This window comes from Ammodytes marinus (assembly GCF_949987685.1).
Source record: "Ammodytes marinus genome assembly, chromosome: 3".
In the NCBI taxonomy this organism is placed as follows: domain Eukaryota; kingdom Metazoa; phylum Chordata; class Actinopteri; order Uranoscopiformes; family Ammodytidae; genus Ammodytes; species Ammodytes marinus.
This window is the reverse complement of record NC_137232.1, coordinates 29,927,994-29,954,765: the sequence shown is the minus strand read 5'-3', so window position 1 is coordinate 29,954,765 and position 26,772 is coordinate 29,927,994. Positions and strand designations below refer to the sequence as shown.

The following is a 26,772-nucleotide window of genomic DNA, read 5'->3' as shown; positions in this document are numbered from 1 at the left end:
TTCTTAATTGACCCCCTCAAGATGAAGGATCATGTGAAGATCTATCTCTCTCTCTCCTTTTTTGGGGAGGCAGTCGCGAAGTCAGTAGGGCAGTCGTCCACCGGATTGCAGGGTTGGAGGTTCGATCCCCCGCCTATCAGCCACATGTCGAAGTGTCTCTGGGCAAGACACGGAACCTCACATTGCTCCCGATGGTTCAGAGAGCGCCTTGCATGGCAGCTACTGCCATCGATGTATGAGTGTGTGTGTGTGAAATGTGAAGCGCTTTGGGGCTGAGAAAATCGTCTAAAAAGCGCTATATAAGTCAAGTCCGTTTACCATTTACCTTTTTATTTTCTCTTCCCAGGCTACAGATCACTGCAGTGCTGGCCTCTAAGTATCCGTCCATGTTGCCCGGCCAGGAGTTGGTCCCTCTACTCTCAGTGTGTCACCAGCTGTTGGCGGAGCAGCGGAGAGGAGAGCGTGGGCTGTACGTGCTGCGCTGCCTGAGGGAGGTAGCCCGGTGCCAGGCCCGCTACCCGGACAGGGCCCAGGTCCACAGGGCAGAGCTGGGCAGGCTGTGGGGCCGGGTGTGGGCCCTGGCTCTACGAGGGGTCAGCTCACCACAGGCAGAGGCACACAGCCTGGACCTTCTCAGCTCTATTGTCCACGGAGGACTCATCAACATGGACAGAGAATTCTGGAAGCTCTTCTCTGGATCAGCCTGTAAACCGTCCCAGTGAGTCCCCCGCGCCCGCCATTTCTTAATGTGTAATGTTGAATTTAAATTTTTGCTTAAAGCTATAAAAGCTCATGGGGGGGGCAACAGAAGTTAGGCACTATAGCTTTACCGGTAAATGTTCTGTGTTTGCGTCTGGTAACCCCCTTTTATTTCTCTCCATCTGCAGGAGCGCTGCTCTCTGTTTAGCCCAGGCCCTGCTGAAGTGTCCGGTCCCTAAAAGCATCATGTCGAGCTCAGGCTGGGACTATGCAGCGGTCACAGAGGGCTCTGCCTCTCCTAACCTGAAGGAGACCCTCGTGGCCTGGCTGCTCATGACCGATCAGAGTGATGAGATGGAGGAAAGCTCCAGACCTCACCCCATCATTTGCAGGTTGGCACTGCACTACTTTTCTATGTTAACTGTGGATATTTTTTTGCCAGAGTTTAACTGTAGATCATTTTGAAGTATTTGCTTATTCAACGATGGGAATTGTAATATACTATGAGACTGATCTGCTTTCATGGTTAAATGATGGGAAGCTGCAGTTAGAGACGGCATGCACATGAGTGTGCTGCGTGAACAGACACAGAATATAGAAGCTCCAAACATGAATCACACTTCTTCTAAATGTTTTCCTTTTTCAAACTTTTCTCTTCAGAATTTTCTTCTCATATTTTATTGAAGTATTCAGTGAAATCTATGTTTATTTATGATCCTGTGTACAGAGACTTTCCCTACAATCTAATCGCGAACATCCTGGTCTCCCTGACCCTGAAAGACACAAGGACTGGCCTGAAGTTTCTGATGGGTGCTGAAGGTGTGGAAAGGTAAGGGGGGAAAAGTCCTGAGTGCCGAAACCGCAGACATCATAATCTTCACTCCTTCGCACCCACCCTTTTCCCGCAGTCCATGTATCAATGACTTTTATGAATCCTCATGAAAACAAGAAGAAATAATGAATTTTTTCCAATTCCCTTCAAGTGCCTTTTTTCAAGAACAATCTTCAGCCAGTGCCAAAGACAAACTGGAGGAGATCGAGCAGCTGTACTTGCAGTTCGGCTTCAACACCTTACCCTCGGCTAAGAGAGGGACTGATGAGTCGGCAGAGGCATCTTCATCTGACGGCCAATTCGCCGCCGTCCCCGGTCTCAGGAAAAAGTTGGAGCAATCACTGCTTTGTGTGGCCGACAACCTGCTCAACTGCTACTCTCCTGATGTGTGTTGAAGTTCATACGTGTGTTTGTTCATGTTTCCCTGTCATTGTCGTCAATGAGATACCAGTTTTTATTCAGATTTTTATTTCCCTCCTCCTCCCCAGTCTCAGTCCACCCCTGCAGAGTGTCTGGTGCGCTGCTTCAGTCTGCTGACTGCTGTTCTGGCTGCTTACGTCTCCACCGGCTTCATGACAGAGGAGGAGGCCTGCCGCTCGCAGCTCTTCATTAAAGCCAAGGTATCATTCAGACGCCATTACATTTTTTTATTTGATTTAGTTACCCTTTATTTATACTCGAATGATCAATTGAGGGGTGGCCCTTATTTGCAATGATGTTGTGTCAAACAAATGCAATGCAAAAACAACAATACATGCAGAATTAACAATGCAAATACACAACAATGTAAAAAAGAGACAAAACAATTGAAACATTTAGACAGCGATGCAGAATGGCTGCAATTAAAATGAAATGGGTGAAAGTACAATATAGCCTAATTAAAACAGTTACAGGTAGAGTCCGGTAGATTTAAGATAATATGTCTATATTTTTTAAAGGATATGAAGGTATTTATTTTAATTTGTTGCTGTAAGTTGTTCCAGGAGTCAGGGGGCACTGAAGCTAAAAGCCCTCTTTTCAAGCTCTGACCGGGCTTGTGGAACATATAACATGGGCATGTCGGTGAAGCTGGTCTGATAAAGCCCATCTAAATGCATGAACGTGATGGAATAGTGGCTATACTATAGATTTAAGGTGGTTGGTGTGCTCTTGTTACCAGGCCCTGGCCCTGGACTTGAGCGGTTTTGTTTCTAGTGTGAAAGTGAAGATGACCGAGGAAGGAACCATGAGCACACTGAGGTCCGTCATGAAGCTCTGCACACAGTCAGCCAGGAGAAAGAGCGAGGTGACTCCTTGAATAATGCTGACATTTCTATTTCAATTTGAATGTATAATCCAGCCCACCCGCTGCCTGCATATATTACTCGCACATTGACATTTCTTTGAGTGAAGCTTTTGTCCTTTCTTCTGCAGGATAACGTTTGTCCCATCTCCTCCAGTCTGCTCATGATGATTCTGCCAGCCAGTCTCCTCAGTGACCTGGCTGAGGTCTGCAAGCTGTTGGTAAGTGACACACACTGTTTAGCACATTGCAGATTCAATGTGTTAGGGGCAAAGGAGAAAGACCGTTGAAAACAAAACATCTTCATCAAATGAACAGAGAGCTGGCTTTAGTCTCACTTTCCTGTCTGTTCAGTTGAGCAGCATTTCCAAGAAAGTCAGTGTTGTGGACGAAGAAGATGCCTTGGACGATGACTGGGACATGAGCAGGACTCAACAAGGGGACGACATGGACCTGTTTGTTGATGAGGGAGAGGCCCACAGCAGCAGCAGCAATGGGAGCCACAGACCCAAGGCAGACAACAGTGACGCTTCCTGCGGACCGGGTGAATGTGTCTTTCTTTAATGGAGTTACTGACCGAATGAAGAGACAAGGGGTGCTAACATTTACAAAAAAAATTACACCTTGACACAACAGCAATTTTACGGTTGACACGTTTTAACCGTTTAAAAACAAAATGTGGCTATGGACCGCAATTGCGCTATATAAGCACTAGAGAGTGCTGTCGCTATTCAAATTCATCCTAATCTGTGCTGAAAATGCGTGTCCCCAAAACTCTTTGACTTTCTGATATCTCTTATACTGACTGTCTCGCCTCGGTCCACTTAGAATAACACACCTTAGTGCTAATTTATGTCCGTTCAAATATACAATGAATTCAGCATCTGTTGTCAATATTCAATGGTGGAATTCCACGTATAGGGAAATGTTTGATTGATGAATTACATGTCGATTGAAGTCATCAAGCAGAAGTTAAAGGAGAAGTAAGTGATATGGTCCTTTTGGCTCACTTCCTGTCAGTGACTGCAGTTAGCGGTCCCCTCCCTCGTCCCTACGTCACCAACACATGAACGCGAGATAGTGCCGCGAGTCATCGTTCACGGGCACAGAGACCCACCTCTTTTATGGCGCTCTGTCTCCTGATTGGATAAATAAACTAGTGGGATACTCAAAATTGGCAATTACTGCAAAGCTGAATGACTTGGAGACCTGTGTTATGAACTGCACATACTGTTTGAGTGTTTACTGTAAGAAATCTAAAGTGATTATACACATCTATTAACAAAAACATATCACTTACTTCACCTTTTTAAATAATAGTGTTTTAACCACTTATCTTCCATCCTTCAGGGGCCAAAAGCTTGTTAGCAGAGGATCACCTGGCCCCTCAGGACCTGGCCCTACTGGCGGTCTTAGAGTTCCTGTGTGAGTGTGGCTCGGTCCAGCCCGTTCACGCTCTGCTCTTCAAGCCACAGGAGGTGCGGCGCAGGCTGCAGCTGCTGGTGAAGGAGATGGACTTCAGCAAAGCCCTGCACCTCAACATGGTGGGTGACAGACAGACAACTGCTAGTGGCCGCGGTGGCAGTGACTGTGCAGTCGATAAATACCGATACCGATGCTGTCCGATATCATAATTATTATACATTTCTTTGTTGGTGGTGATGTTATTTGTAAGGTTAGGAAGGCTCAAGCAACTCAGCAATTCTAATATAAAAGAGCAAAAAATATCCAAAAAGGCATAAAGTTTTATCTTAACTGCTTTTAACGGTTTGATTACAAAAGAACATCAGAACTCAACTTTTTTATTGTTGAATTATTTCAAATGTGTGCTATATCACATAGCTATGGTCTTAAAATATACATTTCTCTCATAGTAGAAATAGGTACGTAAATTCGATACGTAGATTGCAGCCATATCAGACCCGATACCGATATTAGATCGGATCGGCCCCATCCCAATCGATAAAAACACTAATTATATCTGCTTCTCTTGCAGTATCTGTTACTGCTGAAGAAGCTCCCTGCTGACGACTTGCTCTCACCGGAGGAATTCGATTCGCTGCTGCTTCCTCTGGCGTATGGAAATCTCTCTTCTTCTCTGTGAAACTCAATTGATTTTTGTTGTTGTAATAAAGAAGAAATTAATCATCAAAGACACCCTTACACATTGTGACAACCGACCCCATCAAGGGGTCGGTTGTCACACACTATGGGGTTGTTTGTCACAATGTTATCTTACTGGGAATAATCTTAAAAAGAAGGCAAGAAAGCAGAACTAAATTTGAAAGTTTAATTGCATTGTCAAGTTGACAAATAGGCCTACATAACTTACTGTAGCCTTGGCAGCTGGTCTAGTTTGGGATGCACTGGGTTGTTATGATTTTGTTGCCCTTTTTTCTTTTGCATGCTAACTGCCTTTTCCTGCTCTATTCTATCCTTCTCTGGGGTGTCAGTGAGGATACAGCTTGACAATTTCTTTCGTTATTGGGTTCCTTTTCTGGCTGCAGCCTTTGGATAACATGCAACAACCAACCCCCCAAAAAATGTGACGACCAACCCCAACTTGAATTTCTTGCTAGCATCAAGGCCAACAACCATCTGACAACTAATGAGCTTGCTAACCACAATCTAAACTATAGTTTACCCTTCACACTTGTTATGGGTAACAAGTGTTTTGTTATAAACCCATTGTGTAAAAGCCTAGAAGAAAAATACAGAGGAGCTAAATATTTTCAATTTGACATGAAAAACACAAACAATCCTCTCACCTCAAATTCAGCAGTCTAACTCCAAGGAAGACTATGTAGGTGACCTCTGATACCAATTCTGGATATTTACATACCAAAATTTCACAGACAGCGCCTTCTGGTTCCGAGATATAACGATTGTGACAACCAACTCGTGTGACATATAACTCCGTTCTTCCCTACTGCTGAAAAGAAAAAAATCAAGTGTTAATGCACAGTTACTGGATGCATGTTACTGGTAGCTAGTAACATGCCCATTTACAGAGCCTAGACTCTAGGCTCTGTAAATGGGCATGTTACTAGCTACCATGGGCCAACCTCGGTTTACATCCCTGTCTCTACCGAGCGTAGGCTTGTGTATTAACACCAGATTTCTTCGCAGCGTACACTCTTTGGACAGGTAGCCGGACAAGCAAGCGTTCTCCAAAATCGCTGACTCCTCCTTACATTTTTAATGTATTTCACCTTATCTGTGTTGTGGTTAGTGAAGTCTTGTTTGCCGTGCTGTGTTCACAGGGAGCTGTGTAATCAGTACCGTCAGGACCAGGAGATCTGTGCTGCTGTGCTGCTGAGTCTGCTGCCCTCCATCAGGAGCCTGGGCAAAACCCGCCACGTGCCCCAGGAAATGAGACACGTTCAGGGATCCCTGCTGCAAGTGGTGTCTGGATTCTGGTCAGTGGCATTAACATGAACACAACTAGTTCTGCGTTACAATTCTGGTATTTAGTATGGTAGAAAAAAAGTTTTAGGATGTCCCAATTCTTGCAGTTCAGATTTAGTATGCTTAAAAATACCCGGATGTCTATTACATCCGTCTGAAATTTTTTTAGTGTTGAAAATAGCATGCTATCTGGGCGATTCCGACCCACAATCCAGTGCACACCAGATGTGACGTCACATCGACTGAGCCTCCGTATGAAAACAAACAGGGATGCGACGGATATAAAAGTGAGAGGCAAGATCAAGGCGCAATGTTATGATGAAATGAATAAGTAAATTATGTCCCAAAGGTATCCCTACTGTATGCTTACTATATTCTTTTTATGGTCAGATGTAGTATGTAGAATAGAAAAAAGAAAGATTATGCGATTTGGAACGGAGGGTATATTAACACAGCATGAACAGATGCGAGGACTCTCTATGTGGCAAGGATAGAAAATGATTACGTGTAAAATGTTCCTATTCTGGAAGTCTCAGTTTGTGTGTGTGATTCAGTTTGTGATGCTGACTGAAACACTGTGCTGCGTTTCAGTTACCTGAGCCAATCGGGGAAGTGTGTGGCAGCGGTACGAGCTGCTTTAGTGCAATGTCTGGTGGCCCTGCTGGAGGTAAGACCCATGTTTTGGTCCAAAGTGGTTGCATTATTGACCAGCCCGATTTTTAAGGTGTTATAACAATTACGGTTGATCGCCAAACACTGAACGTATCACAACCTTTCACACTCTTCTCAACTGTTGTGTAGTCTAAAAACTTTATTCATCCCGAAGGAAATTCTTTTGCCAAAATTACAGAAACAAAATGTTAAAGTAAAGTAAAACATACAGTGCCTCGGGGAAAGAATAGATAGCCCTGTGATTGTGAGAAGTCATATGGTGAAGAGTCATATTGCACTTTTAAGTCCTAGTATTGCACATGACGGTGACAACAGGATTGAATATCTATAATAAACCATTCATCTTGTTGACATCTCTGTCCTCTGATAGGCTGACCCGTGTTGTGAGTGGGCGGTCCTTAGCATCAGGGGGCCGGATAAAGAGGAAGACCCGGAAGACCGCCCGGTGTCTGTTATCCTACCGTCCCACCTCGCCGACGGCCACCACCAAGTCCGCATGCTGGTCGCCATGTCAGTGGAAAGGTACGCTGATCAACAACGCTGATAATGTCGGCTGATACAGATACTGTCCGATAACATAATTATTATACATATCTTTGTTGTTGGTGATGTTACATGTAAGGTTAGGAAGGCTGAAGCAACACAGCAATTCTAATTTAAAAGAGCAGCAAACATACAAAAATGCAACAACGTTTATCTTATCCGCTTTGAACGGTTTGAATGCAGAAGAACATAAGAACTCAACTTCTGAATTGCTTAGTTCTAGTATTGATTTGTAGTATATCACATAGCTATGGTCTCAACATTTTAATTTCTTTCATAGTTCAAAATAATTTAGATTGATTTATTTTTAAATCAGAGTTGTCAGTCCAATATCTGATACGTAGATTGAAGCCATATCGGACCGGATACCTATATTGGATTGGATCGGCCCTATCCCTCATTATGAGTGGACCATACATCTGATAGATCTCCATTTATCCTTCTGTGTGTCCAGGTTGTTTTTGGAGATGAGACCGGAGCATCCGGACAAGAGGAAGATGCTGCCTCTTAAACACCAGCAGGGGGCTTTTGAAACCGTTTACTTGAAGGCTCAAGAAGGAATGAGACTCCCGGTAAGTTTGTCAGGTGTTGTCAGAGTTTTCTGCCCGCGTTTTGGACTTTCCTAAATGTTTCTTGTGCCCACACAGAGAAGCAGCTCCTCGGAGGATCGGCAGGACGAGACGTTTAACCGCAAGGCCGCCCTGCTCAAGAGTTTGTCTGTGGTGCTTTGCTGCAGCCCTGTATGCGAAAAACAATCTCTGTTTGCCCTCTTCCAGTCCTACAAGGAGAACAATTTGGAGGAGCAGCTCATCAAAAAGGTATCCGTTTCGGGGCGCTCCGGTGGCGTAGTGGTTAGAGAGCGTACCATATCGGCTCCGGCCTTTGTTGCAGTGGTCGCGGGTTCAAATCCGACCCGTGGACCTTTACTGCAGGTCATCCCCCCCCTCTCTCTCTCCCCATTTCAACTCTGTTCTATCAAATAAAGCTTGAAAATGCCAAAAATTATCTTAAATGAAAATAAAAAAAAGTATCCGTTTAAAACACTTCAGGAGAGTGCTGTCAATGAAAGAACTAAGTGCTCGTACAAGATCCTCTCACTTTAAAGCAATAGTATATACAGCTCTGGAAAAAATTAAGAGACCACTCCAAATGTTCAGTGTCTCTTGTTTTACTAGTTATAGGCATATGTTTGAGTAGAATGAACATTATGGTTTTATAATATAAACTACTGACAACATTTTACCAAATTCCAATAATTTTTTTGTCATTAAGAGCATTTTCAATAAGTTATGTAGAGATGAAGATTTAAGAAAAATCCAGACCGGTCTCTTCATTTTTTCCGGAGCTGTATATCAAGTGCAGGGTGACAAACTGCTTATGTCCTTAATCACAGATGCTGAGCAGTGTATGCAGAGCGCTGGGCTACAGGAACGTGAAAACATTTGTCACGTCTCACCTGAACTACCTGGTGGCTGAGTGGCTGGCACAGAGGCAGTCTGACGATCGCTACACTCTTGGCTCTTTCCCCTACACCCTCCTAAACCACGACACGGTCAAAGATTTCTATAGGTGAGCAAATAAAACTCATTCATTCAAAGGTGCTCCGAGGAACTTTCAGTTTGTGTTAATTCTTGCATCCCCTTTGGACAAAAGCGGAAGTGTTTTTACGATGCCAGCTGTTGTTCCTGGGTGAGCTTACCCATGACAAAGGCATTAAGAAAAACTATATAAAAATAACATTCTTAAAACTGATGGTCTCTTTTGCTGTTACATGTAAATTCATGATTGTCAGAGGAAAAATTAGACTGTTTCAGAAATATTGAAAAGTTCCTCGTAGCTACTTCAATGTAATTTGATGTTGTTTTTTTTATTCTTTACTTAAAGCTGGGCTATGTGATTTCTGATTGGTCAAAGTTAACATGAGCTGTACACTTTGACCAATCATAGCGAGGCTCCGATTCTCTGTTCTTATTGGCTGTTGGGACTGTCCATTCACTTTGGCACCACGTTGTTGTTGTAGAGCATGTCAGGGAGGGACCATAGGGGAGGGACCAAAGAGAACAAGTGGAGCGGTTGAAGTATTTGGATTCGAATCTCTATCCCAACTGCCATTTTCTCCCCAAATCCTCCACCCCAGCTTTAATGCAATGATCTTACATTTAAAGTGAAACGCGGTGAATTAATTGTTGATTTCGTATTAACCTCCAACCACCTCTGCTGTGCCGTAAAGCTCCTCCTACCAGGTGCTGATTCCTCACCTGGTCTTCCTGGATGACTTTGAGCAGGTGAAGTCTATCGGCAGGTCTCTGGAGAAGGACTGGAAGGAGCTGTTGGCCGACTGTTTCCCCAAGATCATGGTCAACATCCTGCCGTACTTTGCCTTGCCCGGGCAGGACGCGCAGGTGGCACAGCAGAGAGAGAAAGCCAGCAGAGTGTACGACCTGCTCAAAGACGCAGACTGTCTGGGCAAACAGGTAAAATACAGCTGTATTTAAGTTGAAGTTATGTTTCAGCTATATGTCAATTTACACAAGGTACATGGAAATTCATTCTTCGCATATCCCCTCTCAAGTTACCACACTTTGGAGGGGATCAGAGCGCAGGGTCAGCCGTTACGGCGCCATTTGAGCAGTTTTGGAGTTAATATTTTCCAGTTGGGCTTTGTCGTGCCAAGATCTGAAACAAACTGTTGTGCAGGATCTGAGTGTGCAATGCATGCCACATATTTGAGTTCATTTCTAAGTATTAAATCTACTGTATTACATGATTATCTCTATGTTATTGGCATGTGTCTGCAGCAAATCGACAACCTGATCCACAGTAACCTGGCCGACATAGTGGTGGAACTGCTCATGACTCTGTATGAAGGAGGCGGAGCTGATGGGGACGGAGGGAATCTGAAACGCTTTATAGGGTAACGGGTAGTTAAGATTTTAGTAGCTGCTCTTTTTATCAATCTAGATTTCAAAGAAATAAAAACATAAACAAACGTGTGTCTACAACACTGTTTATTAATGTCTCTCAGGGAACTTGATCCTGCCCCTAACCCACCGTACTTCAGCTCTCACGTCATCAAAGCTACACTGGACTACCTCAGCAAGTGCCACAGTGCAAACCACAAGTCTGTGGTAGCCATTCTGTCAAAGACTCCGGTAAGTTTGTTTGAGTGATGCTTCGATACTTGTCACATACTCTCATTGAGTAGTTAATACTGTATAACCTTATGTCCTGCAGATTTCTATCCAGAGGATTCTGCTGGCGGTGTGTGAGAGAGCGGCAGAGACGACCAACGGCTACGAGCGCCATCGCATCCTGCTCATGTATCACCTGTTTGTCAACCTGCTGCTCAGAGAGGTGAAGGACGGCCTGGGAGGAGCCTGGGCCTTTGTGCTCAGAGATATCATCTACACACTCATTCACCACATCAACGGCAGGTCAGTACAGCACGCACATAACTACAGGAATATACACAGGATCAAACTCAGTACATTTTATTTTCCCATTTTCCTCGACATGTGTTTCTCTCTCTCCCCCCCAGACCGGTTCAGTGTGATGAGGTTTCTAACCGGAGCCTTTCTCTGTGCTGTGACCTGTTGACCTCTGTGTGTGGTGCGGCACTGCAGTTCTGTGATGATGCTCTAGACTGCCACCTGCAGGTCATAGTTGGTACTCTCACGGCTCAGGTGACCAGTCGGCCCGCCATCTCACAGCAAGTAAGTGAAGCAGGGAGTTCAAGAATGAATCTCTTTAGCAAGTTATGTGTACTAGAAATGTGTCATGAGAGCATATGGAAAATTGAAGGCCAATACATCAAAAGAAGGCATTCAAGAAGGGACACATCATGCCAAACAACTGTTATGTAATGCAAGAGAGCACCAACTTCCTGGGTAACAAATGGTCATTTTTCTATACAGCCTACAGTTTGTACAGCTTTACATCCATCGGGAAGTGCAAAACCAAAAAATACTGTTTGGACTGGCTATTTATGTGATAAGTGTGAAGTATGATGTGCTTAACATCATAACAAGAAAAAGGAAATTAATGTTTTGCATTAGTTCTGAGAGAAATGTCTGCCTACTTTTTTTTAGCATTTGTGAGCCGTACATTTTCATTTTCTTTTACTCCCTTCTGTCAGGTGCTCACTCTGCTGCAGTTTCTGGTGGTAGAAAACAAGCAGAAGTTAAAAGGTGCCATCAGCAGGTTGGAGCCTTTCCCCGACCTCCCCGATTTCAGAGAGCTGCGGTCCGTACAGCACGCGCTCAAATACAACACCGGTACCTTTACGCTGAGACAGGTAATGGCCCAAAATAAATCCAAATCCTTCTCTTTTTTTCGTTCCCATGTAGCTCTGATCCCCCAGCTAATCGAGAGAATGAAAATTTAAAAAATAACAATCCTAAATGTCACTGTCCTTTATATTTTCCCCCATTTTATTTGTTTTTTTTTAACAGGAGATTGCCCACTTCCTGTCGGTGCCTTCCTGTGACTCCTTACCCCTGACCAGACTGGAGGGCTTGAAGGAGCTGACCAGACAACTGCGTGACAACAAGGGGCAGATCAGAGAGCTGCTCAAAGAGTGCCATGGTGTGACGCCAAATGAGGACAAAACAATGAATAAAAAGTATTGGCAAATGTCTAATGAGCTTGTTTTAAATGTAGTCCCTCCCTGCTCTCCTTGCAGCTGAGCCCACTGACAGCGTGCTGGTGAAGCTGGTCCTCAGTCTGCTGCAGCTCTGTAAGCTTGCAGCAAACCATCCCGGAGGAGCCCACATTCTAGGTATGAGCTCAAATCATTTTGTCAGGCAACAAACAGCCGGCCGTGTTATCGTCCCTGTCTGGACTGTTTCTAGAGCTTTAGATCAGGCCAAGAAAATGCATCCCAACTTTAGTATTTTTTTCATTAAAATTAAGCAGAGCAGAGTCAGGCAAGAAAACATGGCTATTCACCAATTCATTTTCATCCAACATTTCTGATTATCAGACCATAACTTACTACTACTGACTAATCCCCACCCCAATTATAGTTGTTTTGATTTTTCTTTATCTGACCTCAAGCCTCAAGCTTGTTTCGTTGTTTACAGCTTTTATAAAACTCCAAATCTCATTGTCTGCAATGCAGAGGCAGCAGGCAGCTGTCTGGGGGAACTGGGTCCTGTGGATTTCTCCACCATCGCCCTGCTCCACGGCAGAGACCCTCTCTATGAGAAGGCTGTGTCTCTCTTCCCCGCCACCGAGCTACAGTGCCTTTACATCATCCTCAACTGCATGAACGATGCACTCACCCAACAGCGGTACGGTGGCATATTAGAACTCACTCAAATAAAACAAGTTTGCTGTGTGCTGTTGTGTTGATAGTCACTGTTTTTCGGTGCTGTGGTTTGTCTTTCCAGTATCGAGGTGAGGAAGGCGGCCGCTCAGTGTTTGAAGAACATCCTGGTCACTCAGGCTGGACTAGACTTCTGGGAGCAACACAAAGGCAACAGAGACCCCCTGTTAGCCTACCTCAATCCCTTTAGGAAGGCCAAGAAGAAGGTGGGTTAAGTGATGTATTGTTGATGTATGCACATGAGGGGTGGTGAAAAAAATCGATGCCAGTAAAATTTGCGATTACTATCTAATTTGCCAAAATCGTTTAAATTTTTTTTTTTTTATGTATTTTTCTGCTGCCGGTCATGGTGACTTCCAAATGCATGTGATGCTTGTAATGCATCACATGCATTACAAGCTTCACATTTAAATAGACCTAAATGAAGATAATTAAGACATGGACTTTAACTTTATGTCATGCCATAATTTGCCACAACGGCTCTTAGCACACAGTGGACTGGAGTAGATCCTGAAATCCTCTTGTAAACTGAATCCAGAAATCAATTTTGAATCGGGAATCGTTTTGAATCGAAAATCGATTTTGAATCAAATAGTGACCCCAGGAATCAAAATAAAATCCAATCATGGGATTTCAAAAGATTCACAGCCCTAATGCACATGTAACGTCTGTGTCCAACCTGTAACCACTGACTGTTGTCTACCATAAGGAGGCGTCTGTGAGTGCTGAGGAGGGTTCACAGGCCAAGGAGAAGCTGCAGAGCCAGGAGTTTTGGGTTCCCCAGGCGGGCGGACACAAGGCCTGGCTGAAGGCTCTGTGCAGTGCCCTGCTAGACAGCGGAGGTGTCAAGAGTGAGGCTCTGCTGCTGTCACAACCACTGTGTCTGGTGAGCACATGGGAGTTACCTTCAGAACTCTTATAACCCAAGTATGTGTCAGAGCTAGCAGAACTATATATATATCTAACCCTGGAACATGTCATTAAGACCTCAAGGGAAAAAATACCAAAGAGCTAGGCTGGGAGTTAAATTAAAATAATTTTGTCGAAGTTGATATTTTCTCTGAGAACAATATTTTATTAGTCATAACCTGTGCCTTATGGAATAAAATGAAGTAAAAAAAGAGAAGTATATCCATATCTTAAAGTAGTGGTTCAGAAGATTCCTTTTAGCATTTCTATTCCACCCTTTTGTCTACATATATCAATTCCGGTCCAAGTCCAGATCGAACTGCATCTTATTTGCCCTGGTCTGTCTCCAGGTGAGTGCGGACTGCTGTCAGAGGCTGCTGCCCCTCATCATTCACTCCATTCTCCTGGATGACTCCAAGGGTTCATGGAGGGACTCGCTCTCCTCTCACATTCAGGACTTTTTCAGCTTCTGCTCCAGGAGCGCTCAGGCCTCCAGTCGCTCGGCCACACCTCTCATCTCCGACTCCGGTAAATTGGAGATTACTACTTCTTACTCGGGTTCGGGGCATTTGTCTGTAGTCTTATGTTCATCATATGCCTTTGTTTTGACGGTGACTGAGCAGACATTGCATTTAGGAGTTTGTGATTTATCATTTATTAGAGTCGGACACTGCCAGCCAGGGATTACACGACAAGACCTCTCTGCGCACCATGCTTGCTGTTATTGACTACCTGAGACACCAACAGAGACCACTGGAAGCTGATAGGTTTGCAATGTTATTGAAATAAGATATGTTTCAGATAAAAGTAAATATTTAGGACTCTACAGTCTAATGGACTGATGTGTCTTCGTTAATGTGCGTGCATGTGTGTGTGTGCGTGCGAAATAAACTCTGTATCCTCTATTCCAGTAAATCCTGTGGCACGGTGTGTGACTCAAACTTCTGGCTGGAGCTGAACTACCTGGAGGTGGCCAAAGCTGCTCAGTCCTGCTCAGCACATTTCACCGCCCTGCTGTACACTGAGATCTATGTGGATAAGATCAGAGCCAACATGGAGGAGAGTCGCAGGTATGCACAAAGTTTTTTTTTTTTAAACTGGAAGACATGTTTCTACATTAATATAAGATTAATTTAATTTAGGTTTTATTTTTTTATACATTGTGTAATCTGTTCTCTGCTTCTTATAAACAATTAAAAGCAAATTTCAGTTTCAATGTTTTTCTATATGGGTTATAATTACAATCAAATAAAAACCAAATCTTTTAAAAAAATTATGTTTTATCCATGTAATAATAATTTTTTTTTATCCATGTTTCAATCAAATCTGCAGAACCAAGTCCAGGGCAACACGAAAGATGAATTTTGAAGACCATAGCCAGACCTTCACCATCTCCAGCCTGACTGAGAAGAGTATGGAAGATACCAATATCAGTCTGCAGGTCAGTTTTTTGGCGTTTTGACAATTTAGTTTTGATCTAAATGCATTTGCTAACCCAGAATCCCCCCACCCCCCTGATATATCTTAGCAAAATAGCAGTTTATTAATTATCATTACTCAATATGAGTCATGTGTAATGACCACCAACTAAAAATATTATTATTTATTTTTTCAGGAGCTTCTGATCGAGGTGTATCGGAGCATTGGAGAGCCTGACAGTCTGTATGGCTGTGGGGGGGAGACCATGACCAGCCCACTGACAAGGTAATGAATCACTACAATCTACAAGTAGATCTGCTGAAACTCTTTCATATCATCACTTCTACCCTCTAGTGGTCAATCGTTATCTAGAACTACAAAGCTTGTTTTATTTCTCATACTCATCTCTAGAATTCGGACCTATGAGCACGAGGCTATGTGGGGGAAGGCCCTGACTTCATACGACCTTCACTCTACTCTGCCTGAGGTCACTCGACAAGTAGGAATAGTGGAGGTAAAAATAGTGAATGGATCTGTTCATGGAATACTCCTGTCTCATCTGAATAAACCAGAAAGTGGAGATATGACGATGAAGAGCGTCCCATTCCTCTTGATAAGACACCGTAGCTTTGCAAGATTCTTATATCGTATGTCTGGCATTATAGATGGATTATATAGAGTCAGCTATTATGAAGAATGCTGGTTGACTAAATCAAGTTTTTCTGAACAAAGATCAAGTATAAATTTACTGCCTAGGCTCTGTAAACTGGTGTGTAAACAAAGGGGGATCACCACCATAGCTGGCAACCTTCCCGTTTACAGAGCCTAGGCTGTGTATCAAAACTGGATTATTATTTTTATTTTCAGCGCACACACAGTACGGACAGGAAGTGGATTGTTGATTCACTGATATTGCCATTCACTGACTTCCCCCTTAAAGTTTTGCGGTGAAGTGTAATGCAGCCACTTCAATGCTGTGTCGTCTAACCAACAGGGCCTGCAGAACTTTGGTCTGAGCAGCATCCTGGCCACCTACATGAGGGGTCTGGAGAGTGAAGGGGTGGAGTGGGGGGCGGAGTTGAGAGAGCTGCGCTACCAGGCCGCCTGGAGGAACACACAGTGGGACTGTGAGCTGTCAGAGAGGTGAGGCCAAAGATGATAAAGGCGCAAAATAATTAAAAAAAAAAAAATCTGCCGACACCGATAACGTACCAATAATATTGTGCATCCCCACCGTTGACCCATCAGAGAATCCAATGCCATCTCTTACACTATACCTTGTGTTTTTCCTCCTAAAAAATCTTATTTGTTGCACCAGGGCTGAGAAATCCAAACCTGGCTTCCACGAGTCGGTGTTTTGTTCCCTGCGAGCGCTGAGGGACAAAGAGTTCCTCGTATTTGATGACACTATGCAACAGGCCAGGTGTGGTAGACATTAAGACACAACATGTCTCGAGTTTTGACTGAATACTAATTTCTCCCAATTGCAGAATACATTTGACCCATGTATATGTGCTTTGGGTGTGTTCCCACAGAGGGGCAGAGGTGGAGGAGCTGTGCAGAGGCAGTCTAGAGGCTGTGTCTTCTCTGTACCCGGCTCTCAGGAACCTGCAGACCATTAGGGAGCTGGAGAGCGTTAAACAGCTCTTTTCCAGGTGACAAAGCAACCAAACAACATGCACAACATATCCATTGAGGCATGAAAGAGTATTGTTCGCTGCTGAAGGAGATCTCTGCTTTAGTTCATTCATTGCCATTATTCCTAATACAAATTGCTCTTATATGTGCTTTTAAAATCAGGCCCTTCTCGGATTTGACCCTGAAGGACGTTTGCAGCCAGTGGCGGCAGCACTCCCAACTGCTCATTGACAGTGACTTTGCTCTGGTGGAGCCCATTCTGGCCGCCCGCTCTGTGGCCCAACAGTCCCTGATGTTTAGGGCGGGAGACCCAGTCGACACCCAGTACCTCAGCTCCGTGCTCACTGACCATCTCATGGAGCTCTGCAAGCTGGCTCGCAAGGCTGGAAATACACAGGTTTGTGTGTGTGTGTGTGTGTGTGTGGTCGGTCAGATTTAAGACGACATTTCCTTTTATTTTCCTAGTGAATATGGTCAGGACGGCTAAGATAAAATATTCCTTGATTCGTCCCACAGAGGGGAAACTGACATTGTTACAGCAACAAAAGGAACAGTGCAGCAGCGAAAAACGCACAACAAAATGGATAAACAAATTTAAAATAAATGAACCTGAAATATTAAATAAGTTTAAAAAGAAACAGTAGTATTGCAGTAGGTGAATATTCAACAGTAATATTGTACATGAAACGGACATTGATATTTCACACGATATGAAAAGTGATATTCATATTCATATAGGCCAAAGCAAGGCAAGGCAAGTTTATTTATATAGCACAATTCAGACACAAGGCCATTCAAAGTGCTTTACAGGGGCAAGATTAAAATACACAATAAACATTAGAAAAGCGAATTAATAAAACATTTAAAAGTGAATGAATAGAAATAGAACATTTAAATAAAATAAAAATTACAGGTCAAAATGGAGACAGAAAAGTCTTCAGACTTGATTTAAAAGAGCAGAGAGTTGCAGCAGACCTCAAGTTCTCTGGGAGTTTGTTCCAGAGATTTGGTGCATTAAAACTAAAAGCTGCTTCTCACATTAACTGCAAAGTACTCGCTTATGTTGCAATCCCCATGCAGCTGGCAGAGCGTGCGGTCTTCCAGATGAAGCAGCAGGGCTGTGGAGGGTCCTGGGTGTCGTCCCCTGTGTCGTCATGGCAACTAGAGGAAGCCCAGGTGTTCTGGGCCAAAGGAGAGCAAGGACTGGCCCTGGGTCTGCAGAGACAGCTCATACACAACCTGGAGCCAAAGGTCAGACCCACATATCAAACCTATGAGGATATTATTCACCATCTTTGTTGTATTGAAACACCTCACATATTGTTATAATGCTATCCACTGAAACGTATTGAATTATATTAAAATGAATTATAACTATTTCCAATGTTTTGCTTTTTGTTTGCCCAGGTGGACTTAAATCCGGCTCTGGTTCCGGTCTACACTGAGTGCCTGAGGCTGTGTGGTAACTGGCTGGCTGAGACCTGCCTGGAAAGCCCTGGAGTCATACTGGAGAAGTACCTGGAGAGGGTAAGACAACGCTTATGGTATAATAACATGATAACCTGACTGGGATAGCTTTACTAAAATACATAAAGACAATGTTATAGGACAGTGTTTTAATACATATCTGTGTCAGGGAAAAAGACAGTTTTCACATGAACAGAGGTGTCCACAGTTCCTTAAAAACTCATGTATGAAATGGAGAAATAAGAAATGTTATTTTTTAAATTCTCTGTGCTTAAATTAAAAAATAAAAATCCGCTACAATGCCCAAGTTACTGTAGGATGTTTTTTTTTTAAATCCCAAAGTTTCTCATTTTAACAGGCAAATGGTAAACTAAAAGATCTCAACATGTGTGTACTATATTTATCATCCCCGATGTAAGCACATATTCATGAGTTATTACCTGCGGCACTATACTCACACATTAACTATATATATTTATGGATACATAAGGAGTAAGCCTCAAGACAATAATAATGAACTTCTGCAAGTTTAAACTTTATATCGTTAGGCAACAGCCGATTTTTTTGTGTGCCTATATACATTTATCCACCCAATTTATGGGTTGAAGTTGCACGGTTTTCTTGGCATGTTTCTTTTTTTTGTGCATCCCGAGAAACTCAACTTCAGTAGTATATGTTTGTTTTCACAGCTGATGCTTCACTTCTGTATTATTTTGTCGGATACATTTTTTATTTTATTTTTTCAATTCAAAAGTAGTAAAGTCTTTTCCCGTGCTCTGTTGTGTCAGGCGGTGGAGGTGATAGAGGGCGAGTCTGGACTGCATGACTCCAGGCTGCAGAGTCAGCGCACGGAGGCCTTCCTGTCTCTGGCTCGCTTCTCTGACGCTCAGTACCAGAGCATCGACAAATACATGAACTCCTCTGAGTTTGAGAACAAGCAGGCGCTGCTGGAGAAGGCCAAAGAGGAGGTGGACCTGATGAGGGAGCGCAGGGTGACGTCCAACAGGTTATTTTTTTAACATTTATTCATTGGGTATTTTCACATAGTAAATACAATCATTAAAATGTTGAATGTGCTCAGAGGAACTTCCAGTTTGTGTTCATTCTTGCACCCCCTTTGGCGAAGTAGTGTTTTTACTTTGCCATCTGTAGTTCCCGGGTGAGCTTACCCATGACAAAGGCATTAAGAAAAAACTATATGAAAATAATAGCATTCTTTGCACTGATAGTTTGCTGTTACATGTCATTTATGATCGATCATCAGAGGAAAAATTTGACTGTTTCCGAAATATTTTAAAAGTTTCTCGTAGCACCTTTTAAAATGAAGACAATGAGTTTGTTTCCCCCAACCCCAATGAGTTGTGGTTTTCCGTGTTGCAATTCCAGCTGTTTGACCCTTTTTGCCGTTTGTGTCCCCTCCCAGGTACACAGTGAAGGTGGAGAGGGAGCTGGAGCTGGATGAGAAGGCCCTGTCCAACCTGCAGACAGACAAGCAGCGTTTCCTGCGTAAGGCGGTGGAGAACTACATCCAGTGTTTGGAGCAAGGAGAGGAGCACGACACCTGGGTGTTCCGCCTGGCTTCACTCTGGCTCGAGAACGCTGACGTCAAGGCCGTCAACGACATGATGAAGGTTGGTATAAAGCACCGGCTGAGTTGCTTGTTGTTTTTTCACATTTGAGTTTCGGCAACAAAAACAAATTGAAGTCCAATGCTATTCATTTTCTCTTTCCCTTTCTCCCTATTTTGTTTTTTTTTCTTCAGAAAGCGGTGAAGCAGATCCCCTCCTACAAGTTTCTGCCTCTGATGTATCAGCTGGCTGCTCGCATGGGGACCAAGTTGGCGAGCGGAGTCACCGAGGATACGGGCTTCCATGACGTCCTTATCGATGTAATGCAAACCCTTTTTTTTTTTAATTGTTTAAAGGTGCTACGAGGAACTTTTAAATAGTTCTAACAGTCAAAACGTTTCCTCTGATCATAAATGACATAATAGCTAGTGAGACCATCAGTGCAAAGAATGCTATTTTTCTATGGTTTTTCTTCATACCTTTGTCATGGGCACGCTCACCTAGGAACTACAGCTGGCGTAGTAAAAAAACACTACCGCTTTTGTCCAAAGGGGGTGCAAGAATGAACAAACACTGAAAGCTTCTTCGGAGCACCTTTTTAAATACACACTCACAGAAGTGTATCATTGTTTTCCAGCCTTGTAGCACATTGCAGTGTGTTTTTCGCCTCTCTCCTCACAGCTGATCTGCCGGGCGTCCCTGGAGCATCCTCACCACACGCTCTTCATCATCTTCGCCCTGGTCAACGCCAACAAAGACGAGAACTTTGGCAAGAACCGGCTGTCAAAGAGCGCACCGCGGCAGCCCTCGCCATTTGACCTGGTGAGGACTACCGTTGGATCGTTGACAGTTTCACGTGTAGCTTGAATGTTTAAGACATTTTCACAATGAGGGAAAATAGTTACATGAGCAGGGCTGGAAGATTTGTAAGAAAACCAAATATCATAATGTTTTATCCAAAGTGAGGCTGAGGTTGGTCTGCTTATAAAGATAAAGAGTCCCTTATTGCCAATGCGTGAAACAGTACATTTGAGATTCAAAGGGCACTGCTTGAAACGGTGCTCAAAAGTATAGTCACACTCTTAAACATTCAACACCACACCATCGTGAACATATGCATAATTTATGCAACAGTATTCTATAAATGTATTATATCAATGATTGCTTATTGCCAAATTATTTGTTTGCCATTTATAATAATCTTGAGCTGTTTCCCGCACTTAATTGAGTATTGATTAGTTGCAAAACTGTTGATATAAACAAAGACAACATAGTTCTGTTATAAGTAAGTTTAATTTCCTCTGTCTTTTTTTGTAAATATTGTTACATAATTAAAGATGTTTACTCTCTCTGGACCAAAGACCAATGGCAGAAGGTATAAGGGAGTGTTTGTATCTGTTGGTTGTAGCTAATGAAAGTCTGAGGAGGGAAGCAGATGGCAGTAATTTTACTACCGTCATTAACCACCTTATTAAGTACAATTATTTTTGTTTAACTTCGAGAAAATGGAACCAGCAGATAAAAGAAAAGGTAATCAAGGACTTAATGTTGCTGTTAAAGTTGGTGACAGTTCATAATGAACATTTTTAAATGCTCTCCTGGATAAAAACACAACATTCATAAAGTTTTTATAAGCAATTAGCTTTAATCCACAAAGCTAGTTTTCCTACACCAGTCACTCATTAAGTTTTAAGTGTGCCCTCATCTTTCAGCTAAATTAACCCCCTGCAGAGCTCTTTAACCCATTGATGACGGCTGCTGCGTGACGCCACATTGTATCTCCTGCCTGATGCTGTGTGGCGCAGCATTGTTACTTTATCTAATTTTCATGGTGCGCGCAGCATAAAATGCACCGTCATTGGTTCAAATACACATGAGGTGGGTTTTCTTGATTTTTTTAAGACCACGTGACCACCCAAAAGTTGTGTGGTTTCCCGAAAATCACGTCAATCAAAAAAATTCAAAATAAATAAATAAATAAAAATAATAAAAAAAATACGCAGGCTGTGTCCGCGATAGTGTATTACAGAACAGTTAGGGGCGTTCAGAGCGCAGAATCTAGGTCTACTATAGGCTACTGACGAAAATCACACAACACATTTCATCTATTTGTTAACAATATTTATGAATTTAGGCTATATTTTGCTGCTCCAACTCAAATTCAGCTCAGCCAGGCGATAGTTAAGTTTCAGTTTCGTCTTCATCTCCGTGGTATACAGCCGTTTGGACCAGCTGATCGGTTTCCGACAGCGGGAGTCAGTCTGCGTTCCAGCTGTACTGGGAAGTTGGATTTATGGTGCCAGTGATAACTGAACTAAATAATAAAATAAAGCTATCTCCTCCTTCCTATATCTGTCTATCTTTATCCCTCCACTGCACACTCAGTCACTACTATCCATGCTAAAAGGAAGCAGGATTGTAACCTCATTTAGCACATTATTTTTAAATATTTTATATTATTTATTCTTTTTTTTTCTCCCCCATCTAATTTTGCCGATTTTTAGAAAAATGTGTTGGTTAGTAAGCGCTAAGGGAGCATGTTTAAATAAAACCTGTGAACCTTACCTTTTAAATGTATTTTATTTCATGTTTCTATGTGCTACACAGGCTTAGATATTAAGGTTTTGGTAGACGTTGACAATTCGTACTATTTTTTCAGAAAACCCTCAGGCATTAAGGACATGCATCTTAGACTGCCATAGTCATCAATGGGTTAAACAGTGTGGTTCTGTTTTTACAAGCAATGTTTGTTTATTTTTATTTTTCATCTCGTACAGGAGCGTTCAGATGTGGCCAAGAAGATCATTAGTTCCATCAGGAAGAAAAGAGGCAATATGATCCGGGGGATCGAGCGTCTGTGCGATGCCTACATCACTCTGGCTTATATGGACGCCAGCAGGCACAAGACTGAGAAGAGTGAGTAGTCCAAAGCAAATTGACATACGTTAGCAAGTACAACAGTAGGCATTTCAAGGATTTGAGGAGGTCCATCTTCGAAATGTCGAGAAATTTACACATTATACTGATTCTGCATATTTAGGCAGTTAGTTTGTCGAGCAGCTCGGTCAAATTTGTTGTCTTTGTTTTATTACAGAGGCTATTCCCATCCCTGCTGACCAGCCCATCATGCAAATCAAAGACCTGGATGAGGTCACCATCCCCACAATGGAGATCAAGGTGAAAAATGATGGAACTCCTCAACTTTCACTAGCACTTTTTTTTTTTTTTTTGCATTAACCCATTGATGCCTGATGCTGCGCAACGCAACATGTATCTCCTGTCTGTCGCGCAGCATCAGGCATCATTGGGTTAAAGGTTAATAAGTACAGGAAACACAAAATGTAAAATGTAACTTCACTTTTGGGTCATTGTGTTCCCTGTCTCGTGTGTGATACAACAACACTGCTCAACACAAAAACTCCTGCAGACCAGGTTTGGATCCACTAACGAGACCACATTTCCACACTGAAACATTTACCATTCACCTCTTTAACATGTGTGTTCTTTCATTGTGCAAAAAAAGGTGGATCCCTCCGGTTGCTATGACAACCTGGTGACTATCAAAGGCTTCAAACCGCAGTATCACCTGGCTGGAGGAGTCAACCTGCCCAAGATCATCGACTGTGTGGGCTCCGACGGTCAGAGCAGGAGACAACTGGTCAAGGTGGGTGACTCTATGGGAATGTGAGTCTCATGTCGTCACGTCTTTTTCAAGTGTTATTTGCTTGCCTTTGATTCCCTGGTTTATTTTAGCAAACATATGCAAAGACACTTTTTCTTTCTGTCAGATAAGTGTGCCTATATTCCCGACCTAAACAAATCCACCTCTCTTTGAAGCCAAAGCCGCTGTCATGTGTGATTAAAGTGACTGGCCCTTCAGTTCTTTTCTTTTTCAGTTAGACTGTTGGTAATAATTAATCTGTTTTTTTGTACCAGAACAAATATAAGTTTTGTTAGATTACAAACCTGCTTTCTCACCTTTTTTTGTTGGGAGGACATTCTTCAGTGTGTGTGTGCGTGTGTGTTTGTTATTGTGTGTGTGTGCATTTGAATGCATGTTTGTGTTTGCAGGAACACTTGTCAGCCACTTTATAGCTAATCATTCACCACATAGACACTCGGGTTGAGGGTTGAGTCATGCTGAAATAAAAAAATGTTCTCCAATCATTAACCTACTGTGAATTAACCTCTGAGAAGTATGACAATAAGATTTTATAAGCTTGAATAATTGATGGTAATACTCTATCAACACAAATTTGGATAACAGACATATTATGACAGGATAAGACACTTTTCCTTGCACTGAAAGACTGTTAGTAAAAAAAAAAAAAAAATGTGTTGGTTAAAAATGTTTGCACAGGGTCAGGACGACCTGCGGCAGGATGCAGTGATGCAGCAGGTCTTCAGCATGTGCTCCATGCTGCTGCAGCGCAACACGGACACTCGCAAGAGGAAGCTCAACATCAGACGATACAAGGTGACATGCCTTATTTTGAGCTCATTATTTCAAAGAATATCACAAATCAGGTGTTTTGTTGCATGTGTCCTTTGATGTTTGCGTCCCGTACATTTGCATGGCCTCCTTTGTATCTCACTGGTACTTCTCTCCTAGGTGGTGCCGTTCTCTCAGCGCAGTGGCGTGTTGGAGTGGTGCTCTGGCACGGTGCCCATCGGGGAGTTTCTGGTGGATCCCAACAAAGGAGCCCACAAACGCTTCAGACCCCAGGACGCCACCAACCTAGCCTGCCGCAAGAAGATGATGGTACTGTTCAGGCATAGTCCACTCCTCACATAAGCCTCATTTTCCACTGAGCGGTAGTTAGGTTTGGTACGGTAAGGCCCAAAAAAATATGCGTTTCCACTACCAAAATGTAGGAAGGGTTACAAAAAACGTACCTCTTTTGGTCACCCTTCCGTCAAGCCGTCCGTTGATTGGTCAACAGAATCGTCATTTCTGTGGGAGAGAGAAACCGCTGTGTGTGTATAGTCACCTCTGAAACAGTGAAGAATCTTGTGTTTTGAATCTCGTGTTTATCTTTACTATGTTGCGTTTTCCTCCTCCTTCACTTAAATTATTGGTGGGCTACACTGTGTCCTGCTGCTATTATATCACCATTCTTATGTATCTCGATCCAGCATATACCTTAGCCTACCAAGTCGGCAATGGAAACGCAAGCCAGATCTAGGGTTACCTGTTCCGTACCGAACCATACTGCACCAAACCAAACTGTTCTGCTGAGTTGAAACAAGGCTCAGGGACCTTTTGCGGGAAAAGATACAGCACAGTCAGTAATACAGAGTTACTGGTGCTGATTAAGTCTGAACTGTATATGTCTAAAAGAGTCACTAATAAAAAGCTGTCCCTGTAATCCTCTGTGGATGCAGGAGGCTCAGAGGCTGGCGTTTGATGAGAAGCTGCAGGCCTACAGCGAGGTGTGTAAGAACTTCAGGCCCGTCTTCAGGTATTTCTGCATGGAGCGTTTCCTGGACCCCGCCGTGTGGATGGAGAAACGGCTGGCCTACACTCGCAGTGTGGCCACCTCCTCTATAGGTAACGGACACTACTTAATGTTCACCCCTTTTCCATGAACTATTTTTACATTTAATTTTGACAAACTAAATGACAAATCTTGGAGAATAGAAATCATAATCGTTGGCTTTTTAATTCTTTTTAATGTACCCCAAACTTTTCTGTTTTTTTTGTGCCTGCAGTTGGTTACATTGTGGGCCTGGGTGACAGACACATCCAGAACATTCTGATCGATGAGCAGACCGCTGAGCTGGTGCACATTGATTTAGGTAAGATTATAGTACATGTATTATTTTTCTTAAGTATGGCATTGAACTTGCTGATATTGAGCGACATGAAGCCTTCTTGAGACCTATTCTGCATCTAGAAAAACTGATTTGACATGACATGTACTCTTTCAGACATCTCTAGACATCATACGTCCCTATAACATTTGCTCTTCATGCTTCTGGCTCCTTTAGGCGTGGCCTTTGAGCAAGGGAAGATCCTCCCCACCCCGGAGACCGTCCCCTTCAGACTGTCCCGAGACATTGTGGACGGCATGGGCATCACTGGAGTGGAGGGAGTTTTCAGGAGGTGAGGGGGGGGGGGGGGGGGAGCCTATGCACATGTTTTTTCTTTCCATTACGGTTGTCAGGAAAATTTAGAATCCCATTAGCACCAAATCGAGTTAGAAATGAGCTTCAAAAGCACATAGTTATCTTCTGACTGTTTTCCAAAACGTAACTATGCATTTTAAGATCAATGTCCTGCACTTCAGCCACTATTTTATATTCATGTCACCACGGAACCTTAAACAGGTCTATGCAAATACAGCAACGTAAAAGCTAATATAAAAAGGAACAAAAGATTGTTAAGAGTTTTCAGTGTTTGATGGGCTGCTAAACATCACATTCACCTTTCCTCTCGGGTCAGATGTTGTGAGAAGACTATTGAGGTGATGAGGAGCTCCCAAGAAGCCGTTCTGACTATTGTAGAGGTAATATTATGGAACAACACACACACACACACACAAACACCTCTTCACTGCTCTTCTTTCAACTCTTGTTTAAGCATTGACTGTGTGTGTGTGTGTGTGTGTGTGTGTGTGTGTGGGTGTGCATTGTTTGTTAATGTTGTGTTCAGGTGCTACTGTATGACCCTTTGTTCGACTGGACCATGAACCCCTTGAAGGCCTTCTACCTGCAGCACGATGAACAGCAGGAGCTCAACGCAACGCTTGGCTCCACTATGGGGGGAGAGGACATCGACAACCACCGTAAATCCAGGTGTGTGTGTGTGTAACTGTTCCTCCAAACCGTTTTAATGTAATGTAACTGTTTTTTATCCTTAAAGCTGTTCTATGTGAGATTTTTTTTCACAATAACAATAAGCATTCCACTTAAATTTGACTGTGACTTGACTGGACTTCTTCTTCTTTAAATACTCTTTTTTTCTGTTGTGACCTCCTTACATTTGCGTCAGAATCACGCAGGCACT

General features: G+C 43.0%; 1 protein-coding gene across 2 annotated transcripts in view; it reads left to right on the top strand.

The window, feature by feature from the left end:
- Positions 1-26,772, top strand: part of atm (ATM serine/threonine kinase) — a 33,407-nt gene that overhangs the window by 5,469 nt on the left and 1,166 nt on the right. For both annotated transcript variants that reach the window (XM_080025087.1, XM_080025088.1), the window contains 53 exons: positions 347-718; positions 888-1,091; positions 1,427-1,528; positions 1,683-1,917; positions 2,020-2,151; positions 2,691-2,816; positions 2,945-3,034; positions 3,168-3,357; positions 4,164-4,357; positions 4,810-4,889; positions 6,077-6,232; positions 6,813-6,888; positions 7,264-7,415; positions 7,891-8,008; positions 8,084-8,254; positions 8,830-9,005; positions 9,667-9,910; positions 10,235-10,350; positions 10,462-10,588; positions 10,671-10,870; positions 10,975-11,149; positions 11,572-11,730; positions 11,888-12,020; positions 12,118-12,213; positions 12,556-12,727; positions 12,827-12,968; positions 13,472-13,648; positions 14,022-14,199; positions 14,333-14,438; positions 14,583-14,741; positions 15,004-15,112; positions 15,287-15,375; positions 15,502-15,604; positions 16,085-16,233; positions 16,409-16,513; positions 16,626-16,745; positions 16,891-17,125; positions 17,809-17,979; positions 18,136-18,255; positions 18,984-19,201; positions 19,619-19,826; positions 19,958-20,083; positions 20,445-20,585; positions 22,541-22,679; positions 22,858-22,940; positions 23,287-23,427; positions 24,124-24,240; positions 24,376-24,525; positions 25,149-25,314; positions 25,476-25,562; positions 25,755-25,869; positions 26,209-26,272; positions 26,419-26,561. In XM_080025087.1, coding sequence (XP_079881213.1) covers positions 347-718; positions 888-1,091; positions 1,427-1,528; positions 1,683-1,917; positions 2,020-2,151; positions 2,691-2,816; positions 2,945-3,034; positions 3,168-3,357; positions 4,164-4,357; positions 4,810-4,889; positions 6,077-6,232; positions 6,813-6,888; positions 7,264-7,415; positions 7,891-8,008; positions 8,084-8,254; positions 8,830-9,005; positions 9,667-9,910; positions 10,235-10,350; positions 10,462-10,588; positions 10,671-10,870; positions 10,975-11,149; positions 11,572-11,730; positions 11,888-12,020; positions 12,118-12,213; positions 12,556-12,727; positions 12,827-12,968; positions 13,472-13,648; positions 14,022-14,199; positions 14,333-14,438; positions 14,583-14,741; positions 15,004-15,112; positions 15,287-15,375; positions 15,502-15,604; positions 16,085-16,233; positions 16,409-16,513; positions 16,626-16,745; positions 16,891-17,125; positions 17,809-17,979; positions 18,136-18,255; positions 18,984-19,201; positions 19,619-19,826; positions 19,958-20,083; positions 20,445-20,585; positions 22,541-22,679; positions 22,858-22,940; positions 23,287-23,427; positions 24,124-24,240; positions 24,376-24,525; positions 25,149-25,314; positions 25,476-25,562; positions 25,755-25,869; positions 26,209-26,272; positions 26,419-26,561 — 7,857 coding nt within the window. The remainder of the gene's footprint in view (positions 1-346; positions 719-887; positions 1,092-1,426; positions 1,529-1,682; positions 1,918-2,019; positions 2,152-2,690; positions 2,817-2,944; positions 3,035-3,167; positions 3,358-4,163; positions 4,358-4,809; positions 4,890-6,076; positions 6,233-6,812; positions 6,889-7,263; positions 7,416-7,890; positions 8,009-8,083; positions 8,255-8,829; positions 9,006-9,666; positions 9,911-10,234; positions 10,351-10,461; positions 10,589-10,670; positions 10,871-10,974; positions 11,150-11,571; positions 11,731-11,887; positions 12,021-12,117; positions 12,214-12,555; positions 12,728-12,826; positions 12,969-13,471; positions 13,649-14,021; positions 14,200-14,332; positions 14,439-14,582; positions 14,742-15,003; positions 15,113-15,286; positions 15,376-15,501; positions 15,605-16,084; positions 16,234-16,408; positions 16,514-16,625; positions 16,746-16,890; positions 17,126-17,808; positions 17,980-18,135; positions 18,256-18,983; positions 19,202-19,618; positions 19,827-19,957; positions 20,084-20,444; positions 20,586-22,540; positions 22,680-22,857; positions 22,941-23,286; positions 23,428-24,123; positions 24,241-24,375; positions 24,526-25,148; positions 25,315-25,475; positions 25,563-25,754; positions 25,870-26,208; positions 26,273-26,418; positions 26,562-26,772) is intronic.